Source organism: Mchenga conophoros, linkage group LG12 (assembly GCF_057382185.1).
Source record: "Mchenga conophoros isolate Kocher_MC1m ecotype Shallow Benthic linkage group LG12, M_conophoros_male_GT1.1, whole genome shotgun sequence".
NCBI lineage: Eukaryota > Metazoa > Chordata > Actinopteri > Cichliformes > Cichlidae > Mchenga > Mchenga conophoros.
The window spans coordinates 29,498,462-29,519,212 of NC_140537.1; the positions used below are offsets into that span (position 1 = coordinate 29,498,462).

Sequence of the window (20,751 nt, forward strand, 5' to 3'; positions counted from 1 at the left end):
CCTTAGTTACAGCCACTCCATGAGCTTGAGCTCAATTAATTTTAGTATTCATGACTCATTTACTTTACTTGTCATGTTCAACCAGAAAAATGCTAACAATAATGAAAGATTTATCACTCAGTGACATACACTGACACCCAAAGGGTACATGTGGTCCATAACTGTAGACCTGTAGGTGACCATAGCGTACACTACTATTTTCTGTCTGGAACTGATCCTCACTGAGGATGGATCAGTGTTCCTCAAAATAAATAAACTTTAACACGTTATTTAATCTCGGATTCTTGCAAAATGTTCGACGAGGACCAACTGAAAACCAAAATACAAGAGAGTTGAGACAGTAAGCGCACGGAAATAACCGTTAATCGAAGCAACGTTGCCCTCTAGTGGTTAAATATATTTACTGCGGGGGCTGTAAACACGGAAGTTCCTGTTTCCGTCCATTTCCTATACAAATTGCTCGTGCGTTTTGTCCCCTTTTATTGTGATGGTGGTGTAACACAGTCAGTAGTTTAAAAATGTGCACCAGAAGTGTTTGATAAAGAAAAAATAGGCGGTATGTTTTCATAACTCACAGCTGGAATATAAGCATGAGCTGCAGACATGACAGGATACCCTGAATTTTAAGCGTCTTTATCAGGTCTTAGACTCAGAGTTACAGCCACAGCTGTAAGTGAAATGACCTAAACTGACACCTCAGCTTAGTGAACCTTTCCTTCGTTTTCTCCCAGCATGCAATTCCCCCCTTTCTGTGTTTCACTTTCATTTTTCAATGATTTCTGCTGAAGCTGCGTGCAGGAGACGAAGCGGTAAGTTAGCAATTTTTTACATATAGCTCACATAATTTATAAAATAATGAGAATATAAGATAAGATGCTTTATGGCTTCTGAAAATCTGAGTCATTTTGACTGCATTGTAATGCATGATTATACAACGAATCCATTTGTGTGAAATCGAAAGTAATGCTTTTCCCGGTCCTTTGTCATGTGTCATAAAGTACCATGAGAAGCAGTAGTTTGTTTGACAGTCCAGCTATCCTGAGATGTTCGGTGTTTGCTGTGTGACACTACAAGTAAGCGGAGAAATATTGCATTTAGTTTTCTGTGTTTGTATTTCAGGTCCCGCCTCTGTTGTCACCATGTTAGTGGCTCCTCTCCTGCTGGTGCTGTTCGTTCCCTTTTCTCCCTCATCTGGAGCACAGTTACCAAATCAAGCCAAGGCCAAAGACCTCCCTATTGCCACCAATGGTCAGCCCTTCCCCTGGGACCGCATGAGACTTCCCACAACCGTCACTCCACTCCACTATGACCTGGCCATACACCCCAATCTGACCACCCTGGACTTCACTGGCGTTGTTCGTATTGAGCTTGATGTGCATGAAGACACCAACACTGTCATTCTCCATGCCAAGCAAATGCAGATATCCGATGTGTTCCTCTTGGCACCTGAAGGCATTAAGCGCCTTAAGGTGTTGGAGTATCCTCGCTTCCATCAGCTAGCCTTGCTGTCAGACTCGGTGCTCATCAAAGGTAGGAAGTATGAAGTTCATCTGGCATTTGCTGCCAACCTGTCTGACAGTTTCCATGGTTTCTACAAGGGAAGCTACCGCACCAGCAGCGGGGAGGTCAGGTAAGGCCACGAGGCATTTTGAATGTTCTCTGTGTTTATTTTACTAATAATACTAAATTTCTCTTTTGACAAATAACTAAAATAACTGAAGAACGTCAGAGAAAAAAATGAATGGCATCCTTGTTCACCTCCATTTTATTGGCTGTTATCGGATACTGAAGTAAAATCTTCCTTTTTGCAACAGAGAACAAAGAGTTTATTGTAAATGTAGTGCAACTTTGGAATTGGCTATAAAATCAGTGCAAGTAAAAGCTTAAAGTTCACCAAAAAAAGATTATTTAGTGCTGAAAGCTCCTAATCACACCAGCTTTAATCCACTTTCACTTTGTGCTTAATTACATTTTCAGAGTCCTGGCGTCCACGCAGTTTGAAGCGACTTTTGCTCGTGGAGCCTTCCCCTGTTTTGACGAACCCGCCTTCAAAGCCAACTTCACCATACGAATTATTCGAGAGCCACGCCACATAGCCATATCCAACATGCCAATGGTAAATGTAGACTGACCAGTCCCAGTTTACTTTAAGCATAAATGAGTAATTACCAGAAATATGGATTTATTAAAAAGAACAAAATAGCAACATGCTTATATACATATGACTATATATGCACATCTGCAATATTATGGACCTCTCCTTTCTTTTCTTAATTATTAAAACACACCTGTGTTTCTCAGGTTAAAACTGTGGAGTTGCCAGGTGGTTTGCTTGAGGATCACTTTGACACCACTGTGAAAATGAGCACTTACCTGGTTGCCTACATTGTGTCGGACTTCAAGTCTGTGAGCAAGACGACCCAGCATGGTGTCAAGGTGAGATGCACACCAGATGCTTCTTATTAAAAAGACTTTTTTTAGTCAGCAGTTTGACTAAAATACTTTGCATAGGTACTGTATACATCTCCACGGTGTGAAGCATATCAGACGTGTCATCTAATGACTGTTGTACTAACTGAGAAAACTTGCTTGTTCTTTGTTCTTTACTGTGATTCCCTTCAGATTTCAATCTATGCTGTCCCTGAGAAGATCGACCAGACAGCCTTTGCACTGGATGCTGCTGTCAAGCTGCTGGACTTCTATGATGACTATTTTGACATTCCTTACCCACTTCCCAAACAGGGTCAGTGGAAATCACATTGTGTTTCCATGTTAAGAGACAGACACTGGTGTAGCAGTTGTTATTTTGTAACATATTACAACAGCAAGAAAAGACTTGATGAGTCATAAGTCTCTGTCTGCTTCTGATCCTTTACTCGCCTGTGTGGAAACTGTGCTTTGTGCACACATTCAGGATCACATGATACCTCATATCTCAACGCTTTGACAGGACAAATATGTAAATTTAGGTGTAGACTGCTCTGTAGATGTATCAGAGGAGAACGTAAGCCATACCTAGTCGAACCGTGAGGTGACATGACTGTACCACATTATTTGTGACTGTGTTCCCTCTGCAGACCTGGCAGCTATTCCTGACTTCCAGTCAGGTGCGATGGAGAACTGGGGACTGACTACCTACAGAGAGACCGGCCTCCTCTTTGACCCTGAAAAGTCATCAGCTTCAGACAAGCTGGGCATCACCAAGGTCATCGCCCATGAACTTGCGCACCAGGTAGCTGCACTGATTCTGTTTGTTTTAAGTTAAAAGTAAAGCATTAGGGGATGGCTAGGCTGTGCAGACAACCCATGTGCTATAAGGCTAATCCAGAGGTCTGGGTTTGAATCAGTGCCGAGGCCATTTACTGCATGTCTTCACCTGGTCTTTCTCCCAGCTTTGTCTTTTCTCTTCAATGTTCTGTCACAATAAAGGCTTAAAATCTAAAAAATAAATAGAAATAAACTCATTCGTGTCAAAGTTCATCAGTCTGTACCAAGTTTTCCAAGTCAGAGCTTTACAAAGAAAATTTGCTTAAATTTATTGTCAGTATGATTGAGCGTAGCATGTGCAGTAGATACAGGTTTGTTTGACTTTTCAGTCGTTAGTACAGTATAACAACACTAAAGGTGAAAGAGCATGTTTAATGCTGTTCTTGCATGTTTTCCTACCTGTCCAGTGGTTTGGAAACCTGGTGACGATGGAGTGGTGGAATGACTTGTGGCTCAATGAAGGTTTCGCCAAGTTCATGGAGTTTGTTTCTCTCGACATCACGTACCCAGAACTTCATGTGGTGAGACTTTGAAACTCTATTTAAAACTGACTGATCCCAGGTCCTATTGGAACATACAGATCAGTTAAAATGATTTACTAAAAACCAGAAGGACATTAAAGTCACAGTCTCATAGTTTTAGTAGTGTACATTAGCTGAACAACTCCTATGTTTTGCTGGATAAGGCTACAAAGATGTGCATAAACATGATTCCATCCTCTCATTCTTCCAGGATGATTTCTTCCTGGCAAAATGTTTTGAGGCTATGGAAGTAGACTCCCTCAGCTCTTCCCACCCAGTCTCCACCCCTGTGGAAAATCCCACACAGATCCAGGAGATGTTCGACGATGTGTCATATGACAAGGTTAACCTCGGCTGTTACATTCTGTTTCATGTTTCTGTACTTGTGTAGGATATTGAAACTAACAATCGTCTCAGTATTTCATCATCATGTAAAATCTGTTAATATTTGACATAAATTCCCAAAGCTGAACCCACACTGTGCAGTTGAATCAAAACACTGAAGGACTTATCTACGTTTCATATTGTTCCTTTTTTTAGAAGCATGTATGTATTTTGTTTTCAGGGTGCATGCATTCTGAATATGTTGCGGGACTTCCTCACTCCTGAGGCTTTTGAGATTGGCATCGTCCGATACCTGAAGCGCTACAGCTACCAAAACACTGTGAACAGCCACCTGTGGGAGAGCCTGACCAATGTGAGTGATGTGTGAGCGGTCTCTCTTTTAGAGGACTGATTTTTCATCAGCCATTTTTCTTCTTATGTAACTGTGAATGCTGAATGTGGCTCATCGTGATACGCGTCTCTGTTAAATGTGCTTCAGATCTGCAGCTCACATGATCTGGATGAAGGTCGCCTGAAACACACAGAATTCTGCTCTAAACGCAAAACTCAGTCCGGAGCCTCAGTAAGTTGTCGTTTGATGCTTGGTAGCAAACTTGTTCAACAAAGCTCTCTGATTGTGAGCATATTTTAGCAATTACAATAAACTCCTGTGACGTTGTTGTATTTATACAACATTATGTTTGTCTGTATATACAGAAGTGGTACTCTGGTGATGAGCTAGACGTCAGGGCCATCATGGACACCTGGACTCTGCAGGAAGGCTTCCCACTGGTCACGGTGGAGGTCAGAGGTCGGGAAGTCAGGCTCAGTCAGGAGCGTTACTTGAAGACAGACAACCCCTCCCCGAGTGAAGGGTATGCTGTCAGGAGCGTTTTCTGTTACAATGCAAGTTTACAGCATTAAGCTGTCTTCAGCCTGGAGCGTGCAGGAAGCAGGGTGCAATATTTAAACTGTAGTTTACTGAACAGTTCCTGTAACTGTGTAGCTGTCTTTGAAGCTTACAGTGAAAAATCATCACTTTCATTTCTCCAGCCAATAATAGTCTTATGTTTTTACCCCTCAGCTGTAAAAGGTTGATGGGGCGGTGTGGACAACTAAGTTTGTGAATGTGATAAATCGAGAATGAGGAGACGTTGGAGCTTTCAATTGATAACATAAGTGTATCTACTAAGAATATTGGACAACTTAATATCTCAGTGACCTCAACTTAAAGGTCAAAGGTCAGAGATCCAATTTTCCCAAAGTATTGTGAATGTGATAACTGAAGAATACAGTAGTGTAGGATTTTAAAATTGATACCATAGTTGCATCTACTAAAAATCTCGGATGAGTTCTATTCTCAGTGACCTTGATTTCAAGGTCAGTGACCTCTGACCTTGAACTCACGGTCAAGACTTGAACTTGACCTAAAAATGAAAGGTCAGAGGTCAGGTTTTCTGAAACTCTTGTGAGTGCAATAACTTGGCAATGTAGGATTTTGAAATTGATACCATAGGGGTGTCTGCTATGAGGCAGAGGGATCACCCTGGCGGTCTCCAGTATTTTTATTGTCATAATAAACAGTTTGACAGTTGCTTATCTTGATTTAATCATGATTAAACAAAGACATTACCTTTTAATTAATCATTATTTTGTGTGTCTAGATTCCTGTGGCAGATCCCGCTGACGTACAAGACCAGTGCCTCCAACACCGTCCACCGCTTTCTGCTTAAGACAAAGACTGGTGAGTACTTGATGACATTGAGCCTTGGTTTTCTTTTAAACGGCAATATTCATTTAAATTTCACAAGTCTTCATCACTGAAAGCTTCTCTTTACTCTTCTGTCTTGTTCAGATTTCCTGTTCCTGCCAGAAGAGGTAGACTGGGTGAAGTTCAACGTGGACATGAGTGGTTACTACATGGTTCATTATGCAGGCGAGGGGTGGAACTCTATTATCAAGCTGTTGCAACACAGTCACACAGCCCTGAGCGGTAATGACCGTGCCAACCTCATCCACAATGTCTTCCAGCTTGTCAGGTCTGTTTAAACATTGCATATTAACACCAAAATTAGCTGTCTATCCTTTGGTATCTAGTTTAAGTGAAGCAGTCTGATATATTGAGCTTTGCAGGAAAACAAAGTATTATACATTCCACATACATTGCTTTTTCCCTACTCTTTGTTCTAAAGCCAAGAATTTTGAAATATATCAGCTAAAATTATGTTTAGATCCAAGCACACAGTATGCTAGAAAGGAGAAAAGGGGAGCAGGATGTTTACCTGACATCTGTCTTGCAGTATAGAGAAGGTGAGGCTCGACACGGCTTTGGAGCTGTCGCTTTACCTGTCCAGAGAGACCAAGATCATGGCTGTGACTCAGGGCTTTGGAGAGCTTGTGCCGCTTTACAAACTGATGGAAAAGAGAGACATGAAGGTGCTGGAGAACCAGATGAAGGTTAGTTTGCTGGCACATTACTTGGCACATTATACCAACATATGTGACTCAGTGACATAGTGCGACCAAGCTCAACAAAGCACAGGCCCAATTAGGGAAAAAAAGAATAACCTTTGCCTTTACAGTAGTTTAAGGTAAAACTATACATTCACCCATCTGAATTATTGACTTCAGGTGTTCCACGCATATCAACCACTGGACTGAAAAAGAATAAAAAGGCTTTGACTTTGCACATGTTTTATAAGCCGAGTGCCCCAGAGTGCAATATGATATGAAATATTATGATAAAATTTATTGTCCAGTCTGGGAAATTTGTCATGGACTCAGGTACTCAAGATAAGTTATCTTGAGTACCTGAGTCACGAAACAAAAGTACTGTCCCAAAATCAGTGTAATGAAAGATTCATTTTGTATATAATTTAGTTTATAATGTGAAATGTCTAAGAAGCAGGGTTCACACTATATATAATTTCAGTTTGTTAGAATTTTACAATGGATGTGAAAAGAGAAGGTTTACAAGATGGTAGTGATGTTGGGAGACAGTGATACTTATTAAAGAGACAGGAGGCGGAGATGAAGAATGGACCGTTTTAGAAATTTCACTTCTTAACTCAAGCAGTTTGGACACAAGGATAGAAAGGTAAGGCTGAGGTGGTTTGGACACGAGCAGAGACGGTATAGTGGATATGTTGGAGAGAAGATGCTGAAGCTGCCCTGCAGAAAGAAAGAGGAAGACCACAGAGAAGATTCATGGATATAGTTAAGCAGGACATGCAGAGGGTTGGTGTGACAGAGGAGGATGCTAGGGAACGCACGAGATGGAGGCAGATGGTGTGCTGTGCTAAACCTTAAAGAAAGCAGCTGATTTCTGTCTAGTCTTGTCTAATCTATACTCATAAATACAGAAATGTGAAAAAGTGAGCAAAAACAAAGTCATGCTTTTGATTTATTAGTGACAAAATATCATATTTAATATCTGTTAAGAGCTATTTCGCTTCTTAATTCTTTTTATTTATGTCTCCACATTATTAAGATGAATTTGTAGTGATAATTTTCTATTTCAGAAATGACTAAAATAATTAATATTCTGTTAAAAAATTGAAGGTAAGGTAAGGACCAGGAAAACCCTGATACAAAGGTATCGTATTCAATTTAAAATTTTGTTGTTTACTTTTAAAATTACTAACAACACTGCACCCAGCTACCTTAAGGACCTTTTAAACCCTTATGCTCCTGCTAGGGCTTTAAGGTCATCGTCACAGTTACTGCTGGCTCAGCCCAGATCTCGACTTAAGACTAGAGGTGATCGATCGTTTGCTCTTGTTGCACCTGTGCTGTGGAACAATCTCCCGATTGGCATCCGGGCATCTGATTCTATTCATTCTTTTAAATCACAGCTTAAAACATATCTTTTTAAACTTGCCTTCTCCACCTTTTAATTGCTGGTTTGTTTGTTTGTTTGTTTGGTTGCTGTGACCTATTGACCTCTTGTATTAATTCCCTCCTATCTTTCTATTGGTGTCTTTTATTATGGTGGTACAGCTTTTATCTTGCTATTACCCATGTGCTGTAGTCATTCTTATTGGTAGCTTTTATCTATGAACATAACTCGTTATTTTTATTTATCCTTTATCAATGTTTGAACCTTTTATTGTTTTATGTAAAGCACTTTGGTATGCCCAAGGCTTTTAAATGTGCTCTATAAATAAAGATTGTTGTTGTTGTATCACTTTGCTAGTATACCCCTGAAGTCATTCGCCAGTCTTACTGCATACACTAAAAGCAGTGAATCTATGGTACCTTAAATGCATTTTCCTGTTATTTTCAACCATGTCCATTGTGATTATGCAATAAAACTCCAATTTAGAAAAACTGGTTAAATTTTTTTTTTTTTTTTTTGGTTCAAACATCGTTCGAGGGGTGCCTGACGTTCCTCTTTGCAGGAAAACAAACATACAGTATGTGGATTGTAACTGTATACTCTCTAAGGAGGATTTAATGTCTCATTTTGTTTTTTAGAGCTATATTGTAGATTTGTTCCAGGATTTGATTGACCAGCAGGAATGGAATGACTCCGGCTCCGTGTCTCAGCGAGTGTTGAGAAGTTACCTGCTGCTGTTTTCCTGTGTCAGGAACTATGCTCCCTGTGTGACCAAAGCCACCCAGCTCTTTAACCAGTGGAAGGACTCTGATGGCACCATGAGGTTTGGAGTCATAGTCAACAATAGCACAAGAAAATCTGATTTTACTATGTATATACATCTGAACTGAAAGCCTCCTTGTTTTTGTTTTTTTAGCCTTCCTGTTGATATCACCATGGCTGTGTTTGTGATTGGAGCTCGAACACCAGAGGGCTGGGATTTCCTCTTTGAGAAGTACCGCCATTCGCTGCAAATGTCGGTCAAGAGCCGCATGAAGACTGCCATGGCTGTTAGCCCACTGCAGGACAAGCTCAAGTGGTGTGTAGATTATGGGAACTGGGACACATCAGTATTTCTTAGCTAAAGCTAAGGGGATATAATTACCCCTGCTCTCCCTTTACTGTTCCCTTTGTGTCTGCAGGATGATGGAGCAGAGCCTCATCGGTGAGATAATGAAGACTCAGGACCTCCCAGACGTAGTCGTCTCTGTCAGCAAGAACCCCCATGGCTACCAGCTGGCCTGGGACTTCCTCAGAGCCAACTGGCACACTATGATCAAGAAGTCAGTCAGCCCATCACACACATGTTTTATCATCCACAATACACCATCAGCCTTAAATCCTCAGTCTTGTCAGTTTTGCACATATTGATACTTTTGTTTAGCCAGGAGAGAGCACCGCCTTTGCCAAGAGTATTAAAATTGGCAGAATAGCCTATAGTATAAACTTTATTTGTATACAGAAAATGTTGTTTGTTTTTTATTTATATATTGATATGAAGTTATTCCCTAACAAAATAGGGAATTCTATCACTGGTTAAAAAAATTTGAACTTTGGTGTTTGTTTGCTTTGATGTCACAGGTTTGACCTCGGCTCCAGCACTATATCATACTTGGTAACTGGGGTAACTAACCAGTACTCTACTAGAGAGATGCTAGATGAGGTAAGTATGGCTGCATTTCGATCAGAAGGCATGTCCGTATTTCGGATAACAAGAATATTGCCTGGATCTAAATATTAAGGACGCTGCATCTAGAATGTCGATCAAAGTCTTCCTCCTTTACCCCGACTCAGGTACGAAGCTTCTTCGGCTCCCTGACAGAGGAGACGGGCTCAGAGATGAGGTGCATCCAGCAGGCCTACGAGACCATTGAGGATAACATCCGCTGGATGGACAAAAATCTTCCTCTTCTGCAGGCTTGGCTGGACAAGCGCAACCGACGAGTGTCTCATGAGGATTTATAGCTTCAGGAAGGTTAAAATAATGAATAGTGAATAATTACAAACAGAAACAAATCTGTGTAAACTCAAACCACAAAATAGATGAAGTTGATCACAATGACGGTTGTTTTTCAGCTCAAGTTTGTCTATAATAGCAGTAAGTCCTGACTTAAATTGGATTTTTTTTTGTGTCAAAATCACTTTAAATCTCTACCCAGTCCCACAAGTTTACAAAAAAATGAGCTTGCTTTGGGAAAGATTGTGGGTCATTATAAGTATTATTTAATACCCTGAAACTGACTGACCACACTAGTGAGTTTTTTAATTACACTTGTTTAAACTACAGCCTAAAAAAATGTTAAACAGGTGCATTTCAGATCCAAACAAAACTAATGAACCATTCTAAGAACGTCCTAAAAGTCAGCTCGCTCTCCAGTCCAGCTGCATTTAACCCTCTGTGCCCAGGTTTGCTTCAGTTTGCTTCAGCATCTCTCCCTCTCTCTCTCCCTCCCTCCCTCCTTCTCCCTCAATCTGCTGATGTGTGTTTGTGTTTTCCTCTCAGTTTCCAGCGCACCTGCTTTCCAAAAAGTTTCACAATGAAGTTGATTTTACAGTTTATATGGGCTAATGGGAGACTTTTTTTTGCATGGAAACCAATCATACAGGAGTCCAACTAAATCACATGTGAGATCTGGGGCCTAACTCTTAAAGTGAGCACAGACACAATATGTTTAACCATTCATTCAACAGTGTAAGTGTGCCAGGGAATGTTACACAATGATCAAACCGGTCAAACCGTGCACAGGCATGGTGCAAAACAACATGTGAGCACACTAACATAACAGTCCTCAGTAAGGGGAAAAGCAGCCTTAGCATATAACATAATTATTAAATGAACCTATTTGTTGTTTGTAATAGTCTCCTTTTTTCTGAAGAAAAGAGCTTGTTTTTTTCCACAGAGATGTTTGTGTGTGCTGAGTATGTCTTTGTGCAAGTGTGTATGTTTAACTGTGAAGTTTAAATTCTGTTTTGGCTGGATGAAGTCACAGTTGTTGCTTTTTAACAGTAAATGTTGAATTCTGCTTCAGTGCGAAGCAGCATAAAGATTATACGATGTGATATAAATAGTGCAAAAGAAATGCACTGAATGTCTGACTTAAGTTTTTTTGATGAAAAAAAAACTAAAAATGTGGGCATGTCTGCGAGTGAATGCTGCAAAACCAATGAAACAGACAATGTAGTGCGCTGCGCTTAATATATTTTTACAGTTTATTGGTTGTCGTTAAAAGATTAGATTACACTTCTGTACGTTTATATTTTTCCACAGTTTGGGTAAATTTTAATACTGAGGAGCTAAACATGGATTCCAGCGGCGCTGGTGTGTGTTTTGGTACAGTTTATTTAAATGAGTAAGCTCGGCAAGACAAAAAGCACTGTAAGAAAAAATGTTTTATGTGTGTGTGTGTGTTTTGTTTTCTTTTTGGTTTATTGAACAGAGTAGCATATTTCCATTTTTATGCTCCTTTTACTAAAACCGTTGTTGAAAATGTAAAGATGTGTGTTGGTTTGATTAAACGTTGGACAAATAAAGTTTTTCTTTTGAACTATAATGCATTTTTTCTAACAGCATAGTGTTCTAATTATATTAGTAGTTTGATAAGGGTTATATGTTCGGTCCCTGTGAGTTTTATGGATATAACCTTTGTATCTCCTCATCCCTCTGATCAGCAGGTGTTCTTCCAGTTTGGGAGTGTTTCCTGTTGAATTTTGGGCTTTCTTCTCAGACACACACCAAAAAGATTTTATAAATTAGGATCAGCGGTGTATTAATCCTGCCTATAATAACAGCTAATATTGCTGCTCTGAAAGACTCACACAACAGTGAGTCTTTATAGAAGTGTAAAATAAATGGTTGGAATAAACCTTTTAACAAGACTCGTCATGACACAACACCTGAATGCATAGTGAAGGAAAAATCTGATGTTATTAAGCTAAGTGTGTCCAGATTAATTACAAATTGTTACATATTTTAATATACCTTAAAATGACGACTAATGAATCATCAGATTTAACTTCTCTTGCCCAGAGGTGACAGGAAACACGATACTATTATAAAAATGTTTTATTCCACTACTTTCCTTACTTTCATTTTTTCTTAGGCAGTAAATTTCAGCTAAGAACTTGTAGATAAACGTGTCTCTTTCTCTTTTAAACTTCTAATGCTGCCATAAATTCTTTGGAGGGACCTTTAGAACATACTAATAAAAGACACTGATCAACTGACAAAACAGAAATTCATAGAAGTCTGCTTATAACGGGTAGGCAACCTTTCTGATGACGAGTGCCATTTAAAATTTCCACAGAAGTCAGTGTGCCATATGATTGCATTAGCAATAAATCTAATAACGCTCTATATTAGGAGTCGGCAACCCTGGGCACGCGAAGGGTTAAGTGATGGCACGACCATAGCTGGACTGGCCATCGGGCATACCTGGCATTTGGTCGGTGGCCAATGATTTTTTTTTTTTGTAATGGTATATAATGAAAGTGGTGGATTGGCCAGATGCTGGTCAGTTGTTTGGTGGTGGCTATGGCGAAGCTTCCACAGATTCGTTAACATTAATAAGTGGTGGATGCCAGCAGGCGGATGAGAGAAAGGGGAGGCAAGAGGAGAGACCCGAGGCAGCCGCCGGTCCGAGTGTCAGGTGAACTGAACTTCAGGTAAGAAGTTATGACCTGCAGTCTACCTGTATTTCCTCCTGCGCGTCCAATCTCATTGTTAAGTTTGCAGATGACACTACAGTGCTCGGACTTATATCCAACAATGATGAGACAAACTATAGGACAGAGGTGCAACAACTAGAGTCATGGTGCCACGACAATAACTTGGTCTTAAACACCAAAAAGACCAAGGAGATCATTGTAGATTTCCGGAAGAGGGGTCATAACAACCATCTGCCTCTCTTCATTGGCAGTGAGGCGGTGGAGAGGGTGAGCAGTTTTAAATTCTTGGGGGTAACTGTGACCGAGGACCTGTCCTGGGGCAACCATATCACCTCAGTTGTACGGAAGGCCCAACAGCGCCTCTACTACCTGAGGAGACTGCGGAGCGCACACATTCCCAGATCTCTGATGTTGAACTTCTACAACTGTGCCATCAGCAGCGTTCTGACGTATGGATTTCTAGTGTGGTTCCCCAGCTGCACCAAGGCCGATCAGCAAGCACTCCAGCGGGTGGTGAAAGAAGCTGGCAGAATTATTGGAACAAGTCTGCCAGAGATCAGTAATATCTTCCCCACTCGCTGTCTGAGGAGGGTGCACAGTATCCTGCGGGACCAACATCACCCTGCGCGCCACCTTTTCCATCTGCTGCCCTCAGGGAGAAGGTACAGGTCTATACAGGCCAGAACATCCAGACTGGCCAACAGCCTGTATCCACAGGCTGTGAGGCTCCTGAACTCTCTGCCCCCCTCTCACGGACAATAACCATATCCAACTTCTTAATAGCAATGAACTGGTCTGCATTGGTGCATCATATCTTTATTCTCTTCCCCCTCCTGCCCCCCCCCCCCCCCTCTTTCTTAAATAGATAACTATCATATCTGATATCATATCTCACAGTACAATAATATTGAATGGGTTGCATTGTTGTATTTTGTCATGTTTCTCAGGTCTTTGTCTGAATTTCTACGAACATTATTGCTAAGGATTGTCTTATTGCATTGGAGTCACACTGGGTTAAATATGTACACTTGGGTTTTAAGGGGTATTTATTATTTTCTTCTTTTTTTTGGGTTGTATGGAAGCCCCAAACGCAATTTCATTGTTCTTGACAATGACAATAAATAAATAAATACTAAATATAAACCAACTTTAGGTGCAGTTTATTTTCGTTGTGCTGACTTTTTACAGTCAGTTACAATAACTGTACTGTGTGCTAGCTAGCATGACGGAGAGTCTATACAGCTGGGTGGGTGCTATGATGTTACTGATAGTGAACTTTATTTTATTCATAAGGTTACTTAGTAGAGTTGCCAACCGTCCTGTAAAAAGACGGAATCGTCCCGGACTTCAGCTACAATGAAAAAGACATAAAGCTGGAGCTGCACAGCTGCCTCTTCTTCTCTCATTCTCTCCCCTCTCTCTCTCTCCTGTTGCTACTTCAATCATGAAACTGATCAATGATCAGCTGATCGGCTTTTCTCTCTTGTTTGTTTATCGCCCACTTTGTGCCAGAAAGAGGAAACCGCCGGATGTCGCGCTAAACTACAGCAGAATGTTTAAGCTTGATCAGCTGTTGTTAGAGTTTATTTAATATTTCTTTCTAGTAGCTGATGTTTGCTGGAGCCACAGCTGTAAAACCTGCTGGTCATGATGTCGGTCTGGATATGTGGTGAGAGGGAAACATGCAGATGAAACCAGGAGATGTCCTTACTGAATCATCAGAGCTGAACAGGTGATGGAGAAACAGGTTTACCTTTTAGGTGACATGAATGAGTTGAAGGGTTGGGTTGAATATTAACAAACATGCCATATTAGCCCAGTTTATTTCTCTTATCAGTGGTTCTATATATTGTGTAACTGTTCATATAGAGCGTTATTAGATTTATTGCTAATGCAATCATATGGCACACTGACCTCTGAGGAAATTTTAAATGGCACTCGTCATCAGAAAGGTTGCCTACCCCTGCTCTATATGAACAGTTACACAATATATAGAACCACTTTATAGAATTATATTTGTTCGCAGATGTTGGCAGCTATCAGCGAATAGTTATCAGCTGTTTTGAAACAAAAAACAGACACTTTTTATCCATAACAAGAACTCCCCAACAGCAAATGAACTGTACGACAGAAAATACAAATCCTATTTATGGTCTCCTCACAACAATGATAAGAGAAATAAACTGGGCCAATATGGCATGTTTGTTAATATTCAACCCAGCCCTTCAACTCATTCATGTCACCTAAAACCTGTTCAGCTCTGATGATTCAGTAAGGACATCTCCTGGTTTCATCTGCATGTTTCCCTCTCACCAGATAACCAAACCGACATCATGACCAGCAGGTTTTACAGCTGTGGCTCCAGCAAACATCAGCTACTAGAAAGAAATATTAAATAAATTTTAACAACAGCTGATCAAGCTTAAACATGCTGCTGTAGTTTAGCGCGACATCCGGCGGTTTCCTCTTTCTGGCCAAAGTGGGCGATAAACAAACAAGAGAGAAAAGCCGATCAGCTGATCATTGATCAGTTTCATGATTGAAGTAGCAACAGGAGAGAGAGGGGAGAGAATGAGAGAAGAGGCAGCTGTGCAGCTCCAGCTTTATGTCTTTTTCATTGTAGCTGAAGTCCGGGACGATTCCGTCTTTTTACAGGACGGTTGGCAACTCTACTAAGTAACCTTATGAATAAAATAAAGTTCACTATCAGTAACTTCATAGCACCCACCCAGCTGTATAGACTCTCTGTCATGCTAGCTAGCACACAGTACAGTTATTGTAACTGACTGTAAAAAGTCAGCACAACGAAAATAAACTGCACCTAAAGTTGGTTTATATCTGACCCAGGTAGACTGCAGGTCATAACTTCTTACCTGAAGTTCAGTTCACCTGACACTCGGACCGGCGGCTGCCTCGGGTCTCTCCTCTTGCCTCCCCTTTCTCTCATCCGCCTGCTGGCATCCACCACTTATTAATGTTAACGAATCTGTGGAAGCTTCGCCATAGCCACCACCAAACAACTGAGTTCGTTTTTTACACACCGACCAGCATCTGGCCAATCCACCACTTTCATTATATACCATTACAAAAAGAAAAAAAAAAAAATCATCGGCCACCGACCAAATGCCAGGTATGCCCGATGGCCAGTCCAGCTATGGTCGTGCCATCACTTAACCCTTCGCGTGACGACTGTGGCACGCGTGCCCAGGGTTGCCGACCCCTGGCTTTTATTAATAGATATAAGTTTTTGTTGTGTGTGTGTGTGTGTGTGTGTGTGTGTGTGTGTGTAAGATGTGCAGAGGTGAAAAACCCTGGTAACAATTAAGAATACTACAATTCTCAGTGTATTTCAGGTGCTATTAAACGTGCCTTCTTTGCACTCGCCCCCATGCTTGAGCACACTGTACACACCGCCTCTTATCAGGACACTCATAATAAAACTGCACTCTGCTCCAGTGAGTTTTCCCTCCCAGTCTCATACGTGAGAGAACTTGTGGCTGGATCGAAGGTAAGAGCACAGAGCTGGATTTTTTTTCTTCTGATTCCTTGTTTTGACTATTCTGCTCAGTTACAGGAAGCTGATAAAACTGAATCTAATAACAAAAATCTGAAAATACTAGAAGCTGTTTGTTTTAGAAGCGCAGACTAGGCCGCTTTCCCGCTGTGCTTACCGATCATGTGCTCACCTTGCCTACTTCTCATGTGATTGTTTTAGGTTCTCTTGTTCGCTTTTGTTTAATAATTTATTTAAAAAAAACTAAATCACCTCAGTACGGGCAGAGTTTTTGTGGCTTTACTATCACAGTTTCATTATGTTGAAAATCTTGTAATCTGTTGCCCTCCCAGCATTTTACATTTAAGAAAATAAAAATATAATTTTGGGAAAACCCTAACTTTGGCAACTGAGCCAGCCTTAAAAGGCATGTTTAACACAGTGACCTACTTTTCTCAATTCAAGGCTGCGAATCAGTTAAACAGACCTTTCTTATTGTGGACACCTTGATTTGATTTGTGGCTTGGTGCAGCAGCTGTATTAGTATCTTGTGTTTTTAAGCCTTTGATAATATATTTGTCTTTCCATTCCATCTGATAGTGAATGCTTAATTATTTGATAAACAGGTCTAATATTATGATTTACTCACGAAAAAGGAACTGTCACAAATTGAATTCAAGGTTTATTTGTCAGACACTTCATTCTTATAATCGTGTTGTATAAAAACCATGTTTTCTGAGTAAGTCATGGTTTATTTACTTCATTTAACATGACTCCACAAGTCAGAATTTGGTAACTTGTGGAATCACTCATCCATCTCACCTCTCTGATTCACAGTTTTGAAATCCACGCTCACTAATATGTCAACAGCCTAAAATAAGCTAAGATTTGATTTGCTATCAGGCTATGAAATTGATACCTATTTGTAATCAATTTAATATTTCAAGTCGTCACCTGATTGCTTTATGGGCATCATGGAACAAGTGCAGTCATCCCGTCTTTGCGAAATATCACTGACAGCAATAGTTAAACTAAATGACTGCAAATTATATGAGGCTACTGTAGTACAAAGTGCTGCTTTGTAAGAAATCTTCTTCCAGAACCTACCTATCCTATCTTATCTATCCTAGTACAATCAAGACAGGCAATAAAAGCTCCTTGGAGATTTCATTTTTTCTATGACAAAACATTGGGTTTAAAGTTCAAAGTGTACACATTTTCCAACTGATACGAAAAGATCTAAAAATGGAACATTTTCATTGAAAGGGTGACCACATAAGCTCGTGAAAGCAAGATCTTTACATTTTAACTGCACTGTTTTTAGATCACTGATGACAAAAAAAAATAAAAAATCTATTTATTTTCTTTTTGTTTTACATGTTTGCCTTTCAGGTTCATTCAGTGGTTTGTTACTCCACTGTCATTTTGGCCCATTAAGAATTCATCCACCAGATTTAAGGATGTTTTCGGACTACAGTGTCTTTCTACAGTAAGACCCATTTCTTTTCATTGATACTTTTCTATGATAATTACTTTCCTGTGCTGTGTGTACTATGTATTATTGGCTGAAAAAGAATCCTTTTTTTCAGTTTCTTTTATTCTATTAAAACAGCAAACTAATAAACTGGTAACATCTTCCACCACCAGGGAAGGCTGAGAGTTTTCAAACTGTGCCAGAGTTGTTAGATAACCTGTTCTCTGCTTTCTCCACATCTTCGTCTTTCTCCAAGGATCTTCCTGGGCATCCTGGGTTTTGGTCTCGCCATGATGTTCTGCACCACTATATGCAGACTATGCCATCGCCAAAGGGATGACCCTATATCACGGAGGTCTATAAGACATAGTGACCAGGGCAGGCTCCCGCAGTCCATATATTTCATTCCCTTCCCCAGGAGCATACCACAGCAGGACAGCGAAGATCAAGGTGGTGATGCCATGAGACCACCACGATACAGCACAACAGTCTACTCAGGACCCCCACCTGCCTATAATGAGGTGATTATGATTTTCTCTGCATCTCTTTCTCTTGCGCTAACAAAATAATGCACCCATATATCAGTACATTTAGGCTATTGCTAAATTATAGCTCTTTTTTTCTCTATCTTCAGCTGGAATTTAAGCCTGATGAGCTCCCACCTGCTTACAATGAACAAAGCATTTCTATGTATCCCATAACACCCCCACCGCCTCGCCCAGACATGGTTCAACCACAGGCACAGTAACAACCATAAGGAAAAATCATTATTGTGTCGAGGTTACGGACACTCACGATATTGCACTGCCTCGTGGACATAAGTAACGAGAAGTTCTAATCTTTTAAGGGTTGGTTTTATTGTTAGACTTGTTTTCTTTATTGTTTTAAGGGAGTTGATGCTGGCACGAAGAGAATCAAAGTTGCGGAAATGGAAAAGGTTTAAAGTTACAACACTGTAAACGTGTTTCTGTTTCAGCTTGTTCTCTCTGTGTTTATTAGCAGGATATCAAAGAAGTGTATCAGGTATCAGGTATTTATTACGTTTAGCGCAGAGCTAAACTGAAATACACGTTGTTTTGGTTTGCACTCAACATCTTGAGGACGAGATGCATTTTTTTCACCACTTTTACAGACTTCATTTCAACAGACAGTAAAGGGATGGCACTCATGGCATTTACAATAACACTGTGAGAAACTGAAATGGTTGCATTTTGCTTGTTCACACTCTGTATATTTACTAAAAGGGTTTAGATATTCGCTATTCATTCTTTCATCAAAATATTAGCTTTGGGTGACTATTTTGGAAAGCATGTATTCTCTGGTTGCTTTTTAAGTGATGTTCTAAACAAGCACATACAGTGAAGTACATGATATTGAAGTGTGCCTGACAAGCATGTATTTTCATATATGTATGCTGATTAACTTATGCGACTGTAATAGCACGGTTGCAGTGATGTTGTATTCATATTGTGCTAGAAGAGGCCTTTTTCACTCATGACAGGGACTGCATAGGTGTAACTCATTGTTCAGCCGTTGGTTATGGCCGAACAATCAGTTAGTGCTATTTATTACAGCTGTTCACGTACCATTCAATTACTGTTGTGATTTCTGAGAACTTGCTTTAAGACTTTAATGAAACAGTCACTTTACTTGAAATGAAATGTGTAAATAGACAAAATTCGCAAATTAATTGTTCAAATTGTTCTCAGGGAAAAAAAAGTGAATGATATTTATAGTAGCTGGTCTACTTAAAGTTCTCTGTACAGACTGAACGCTCCAACAAAGTCTGTAATATGAACCTGGAAACAGAGGTTAGAAAAAGATTTCAATGTTTAGGAAATTTTTCATGTAAATGTATGTTCATAATAATGATTGTATCACATGTACATATTGTGGATACGTTTAAATAAAGAAAAACACTAAATCAAGCTTGTCATAAATTTTAACAAAGTTGGAATAAAAGTTGAAATGTTTTACAAAGATTCACTTCGGTGCAACTTAAAACATTGAAGAATTTCCAGTTTCTTTGGCTTAAGAAACTCTTGAGGTGCTTTTGCAGCAGGTTTTTAGTCATTATCCTCTGAAGTGCCATTAAGGGTTATCCAGTTAGTTTGGCAACATTTGGCTGAATCTGAGCAGTCATACAAGCCCACACCATAACATTGCCTCCATCATGTTTGACAGATGATCAGGCTCTAGACATCCAGATGGGGTCTCTGGATGTCTAGAGCCTGGATCTCCTCCATACCTGCTTCATGCCCTGGGGGGCGGGGCTATGGCTCCCCACACCCTCTAGCAGATCGTTACATGAAGGAACCTTTTGGATTCTCATGCTCACAGGTGTACACACGGGTGCTCACAGACACAAACTACACCTCTTTTGGCTGCTACCTCAAAGCACACTGTGTGCTGTCGATCTTACGTGCTGCACAATAATATTCAGTATTTAGTATTTACTGTTATATACACATAGATTCTCGCGATGATGTTTTTTATTATATTGCGCTCTTTTTTTTTGTTTGTTTTCTCTTTTCTTTCTTCTCAACAGGTGATCCAGGTGATTGATGTATATGTATTTTTGTCCCCCCCTTTTGGTGTGGCCTTTATCACTGTTCCTCTTCCCCTCTGTTTTTCTTTCCCTCCCTCTCTTTCTTTCTCCCTTTCCTTTCCCCCATTCATGTCTGTCCCGTATGTAACAACTGAAAATAAAAAAAATATAAACAATAAAAACAAAGGTCAATCAAATGGACCAATACGGCAAGGCTGGGATGGTCCACTTGGTATAGTAAATCCGTTGGACATCTTTCTTGGCCTTCAGACAATAATTCTGATGGCAAAAGAACCAAACGGGACAGGCGGGAAAATAAATAAATAAATAAACTGAATCTGAGCAGTCATACAAGCCCAGACCATAACATTGCCTCCATCGTGTTTGACAGATGATATGGTATGCTTTGAACAAAGAGCTGGTCCTTTACAACTTTTCTTGAGTGTAGCCATTAGTTTTTTGTTTTTTTGTCGTTGTAAACTTTTCAATTCAATCTTTTCATTTTCCCAACAACAACCGCCTCAAGTCACTTTATATAATAAGATAAAGATGCTACAATAACAAAGAGAAATCCCAACAATC

The 20,751-nt window shown here is 40.1% G+C and overlaps 2 protein-coding genes across 2 annotated transcripts; both read left to right on the top strand.

Annotated features, from left to right (window-relative positions):
* The first annotated feature begins 469 nt into the window (after positions 1-469).
* Positions 470-11,540, top strand: erap1b (endoplasmic reticulum aminopeptidase 1b). The gene is made up of 19 exons (XM_085295120.1): positions 470-809; positions 1,120-1,630; positions 1,978-2,116; positions 2,302-2,436; positions 2,623-2,743; positions 3,078-3,232; positions 3,675-3,788; positions 4,000-4,131; positions 4,354-4,485; positions 4,612-4,695; positions 4,830-4,987; positions 5,777-5,856; positions 5,968-6,151; positions 6,413-6,569; positions 8,589-8,773; positions 8,867-9,028; positions 9,132-9,272; positions 9,571-9,652; positions 9,784-11,540. The coding sequence occupies exons 1-19, from the start codon at positions 773-775 to the stop codon at positions 9,952-9,954; spliced, it is 2,880 nt and encodes a 959-aa protein (XP_085151246.1). The 5' UTR covers positions 470-772; the 3' UTR covers positions 9,955-11,540.
* Positions 11,541-16,077: 4,537 nt separating this feature from the next.
* LOC146562885 (uncharacterized) lies at positions 16,078-19,545 on the top strand. The gene is made up of 4 exons (XM_085295121.1): positions 16,078-16,162; positions 17,540-17,636; positions 17,878-18,142; positions 18,256-19,545. The coding sequence occupies exons 2-4, from the start codon at positions 17,608-17,610 to the stop codon at positions 18,367-18,369; spliced, it is 408 nt and encodes a 135-aa protein (XP_085151247.1). The 5' UTR covers positions 16,078-16,162; positions 17,540-17,607; the 3' UTR covers positions 18,370-19,545.
* Positions 19,546-20,751: the final 1,206 nt, after the last annotated feature.

What these genes read in the sequence shown, in the direction of transcription:
- erap1b (XM_085295120.1), top strand. Translation starts at nt 773, where the DNA reads ATGATTTCTGCTGAAGCTGCGTGCAGGAGACGAAGCG. An exon ending in CCCATGAACTTGCGCACCAG is followed by an intron (nt 3,233 to 3,674) that starts GTAGCTGCACTG and finishes CTACCTGTCCAG; the next exon opens with TGGTTTGGAAACCTGGTGAC. An exon ending in CTGCAGGACAAGCTCAAGTG is followed by an intron (nt 9,029 to 9,131) that starts GTGTGTAGATTA and finishes TTGTGTCTGCAG; the next exon opens with GATGATGGAGCAGAGCCTCA.
- LOC146562885 (XM_085295121.1), top strand. Translation starts at nt 17,608, where the DNA reads ATGTTTTCGGACTACAGTGTCTTTCTACA. An exon ending in GACTACAGTGTCTTTCTACA is followed by an intron (nt 17,637 to 17,877) that starts GTAAGACCCATT and finishes TCTTTCTCCAAG; the next exon opens with GATCTTCCTGGGCATCCTGG. An exon ending in CCCCACCTGCCTATAATGAG is followed by an intron (nt 18,143 to 18,255) that starts GTGATTATGATT and finishes CTCTATCTTCAG; the next exon opens with CTGGAATTTAAGCCTGATGA.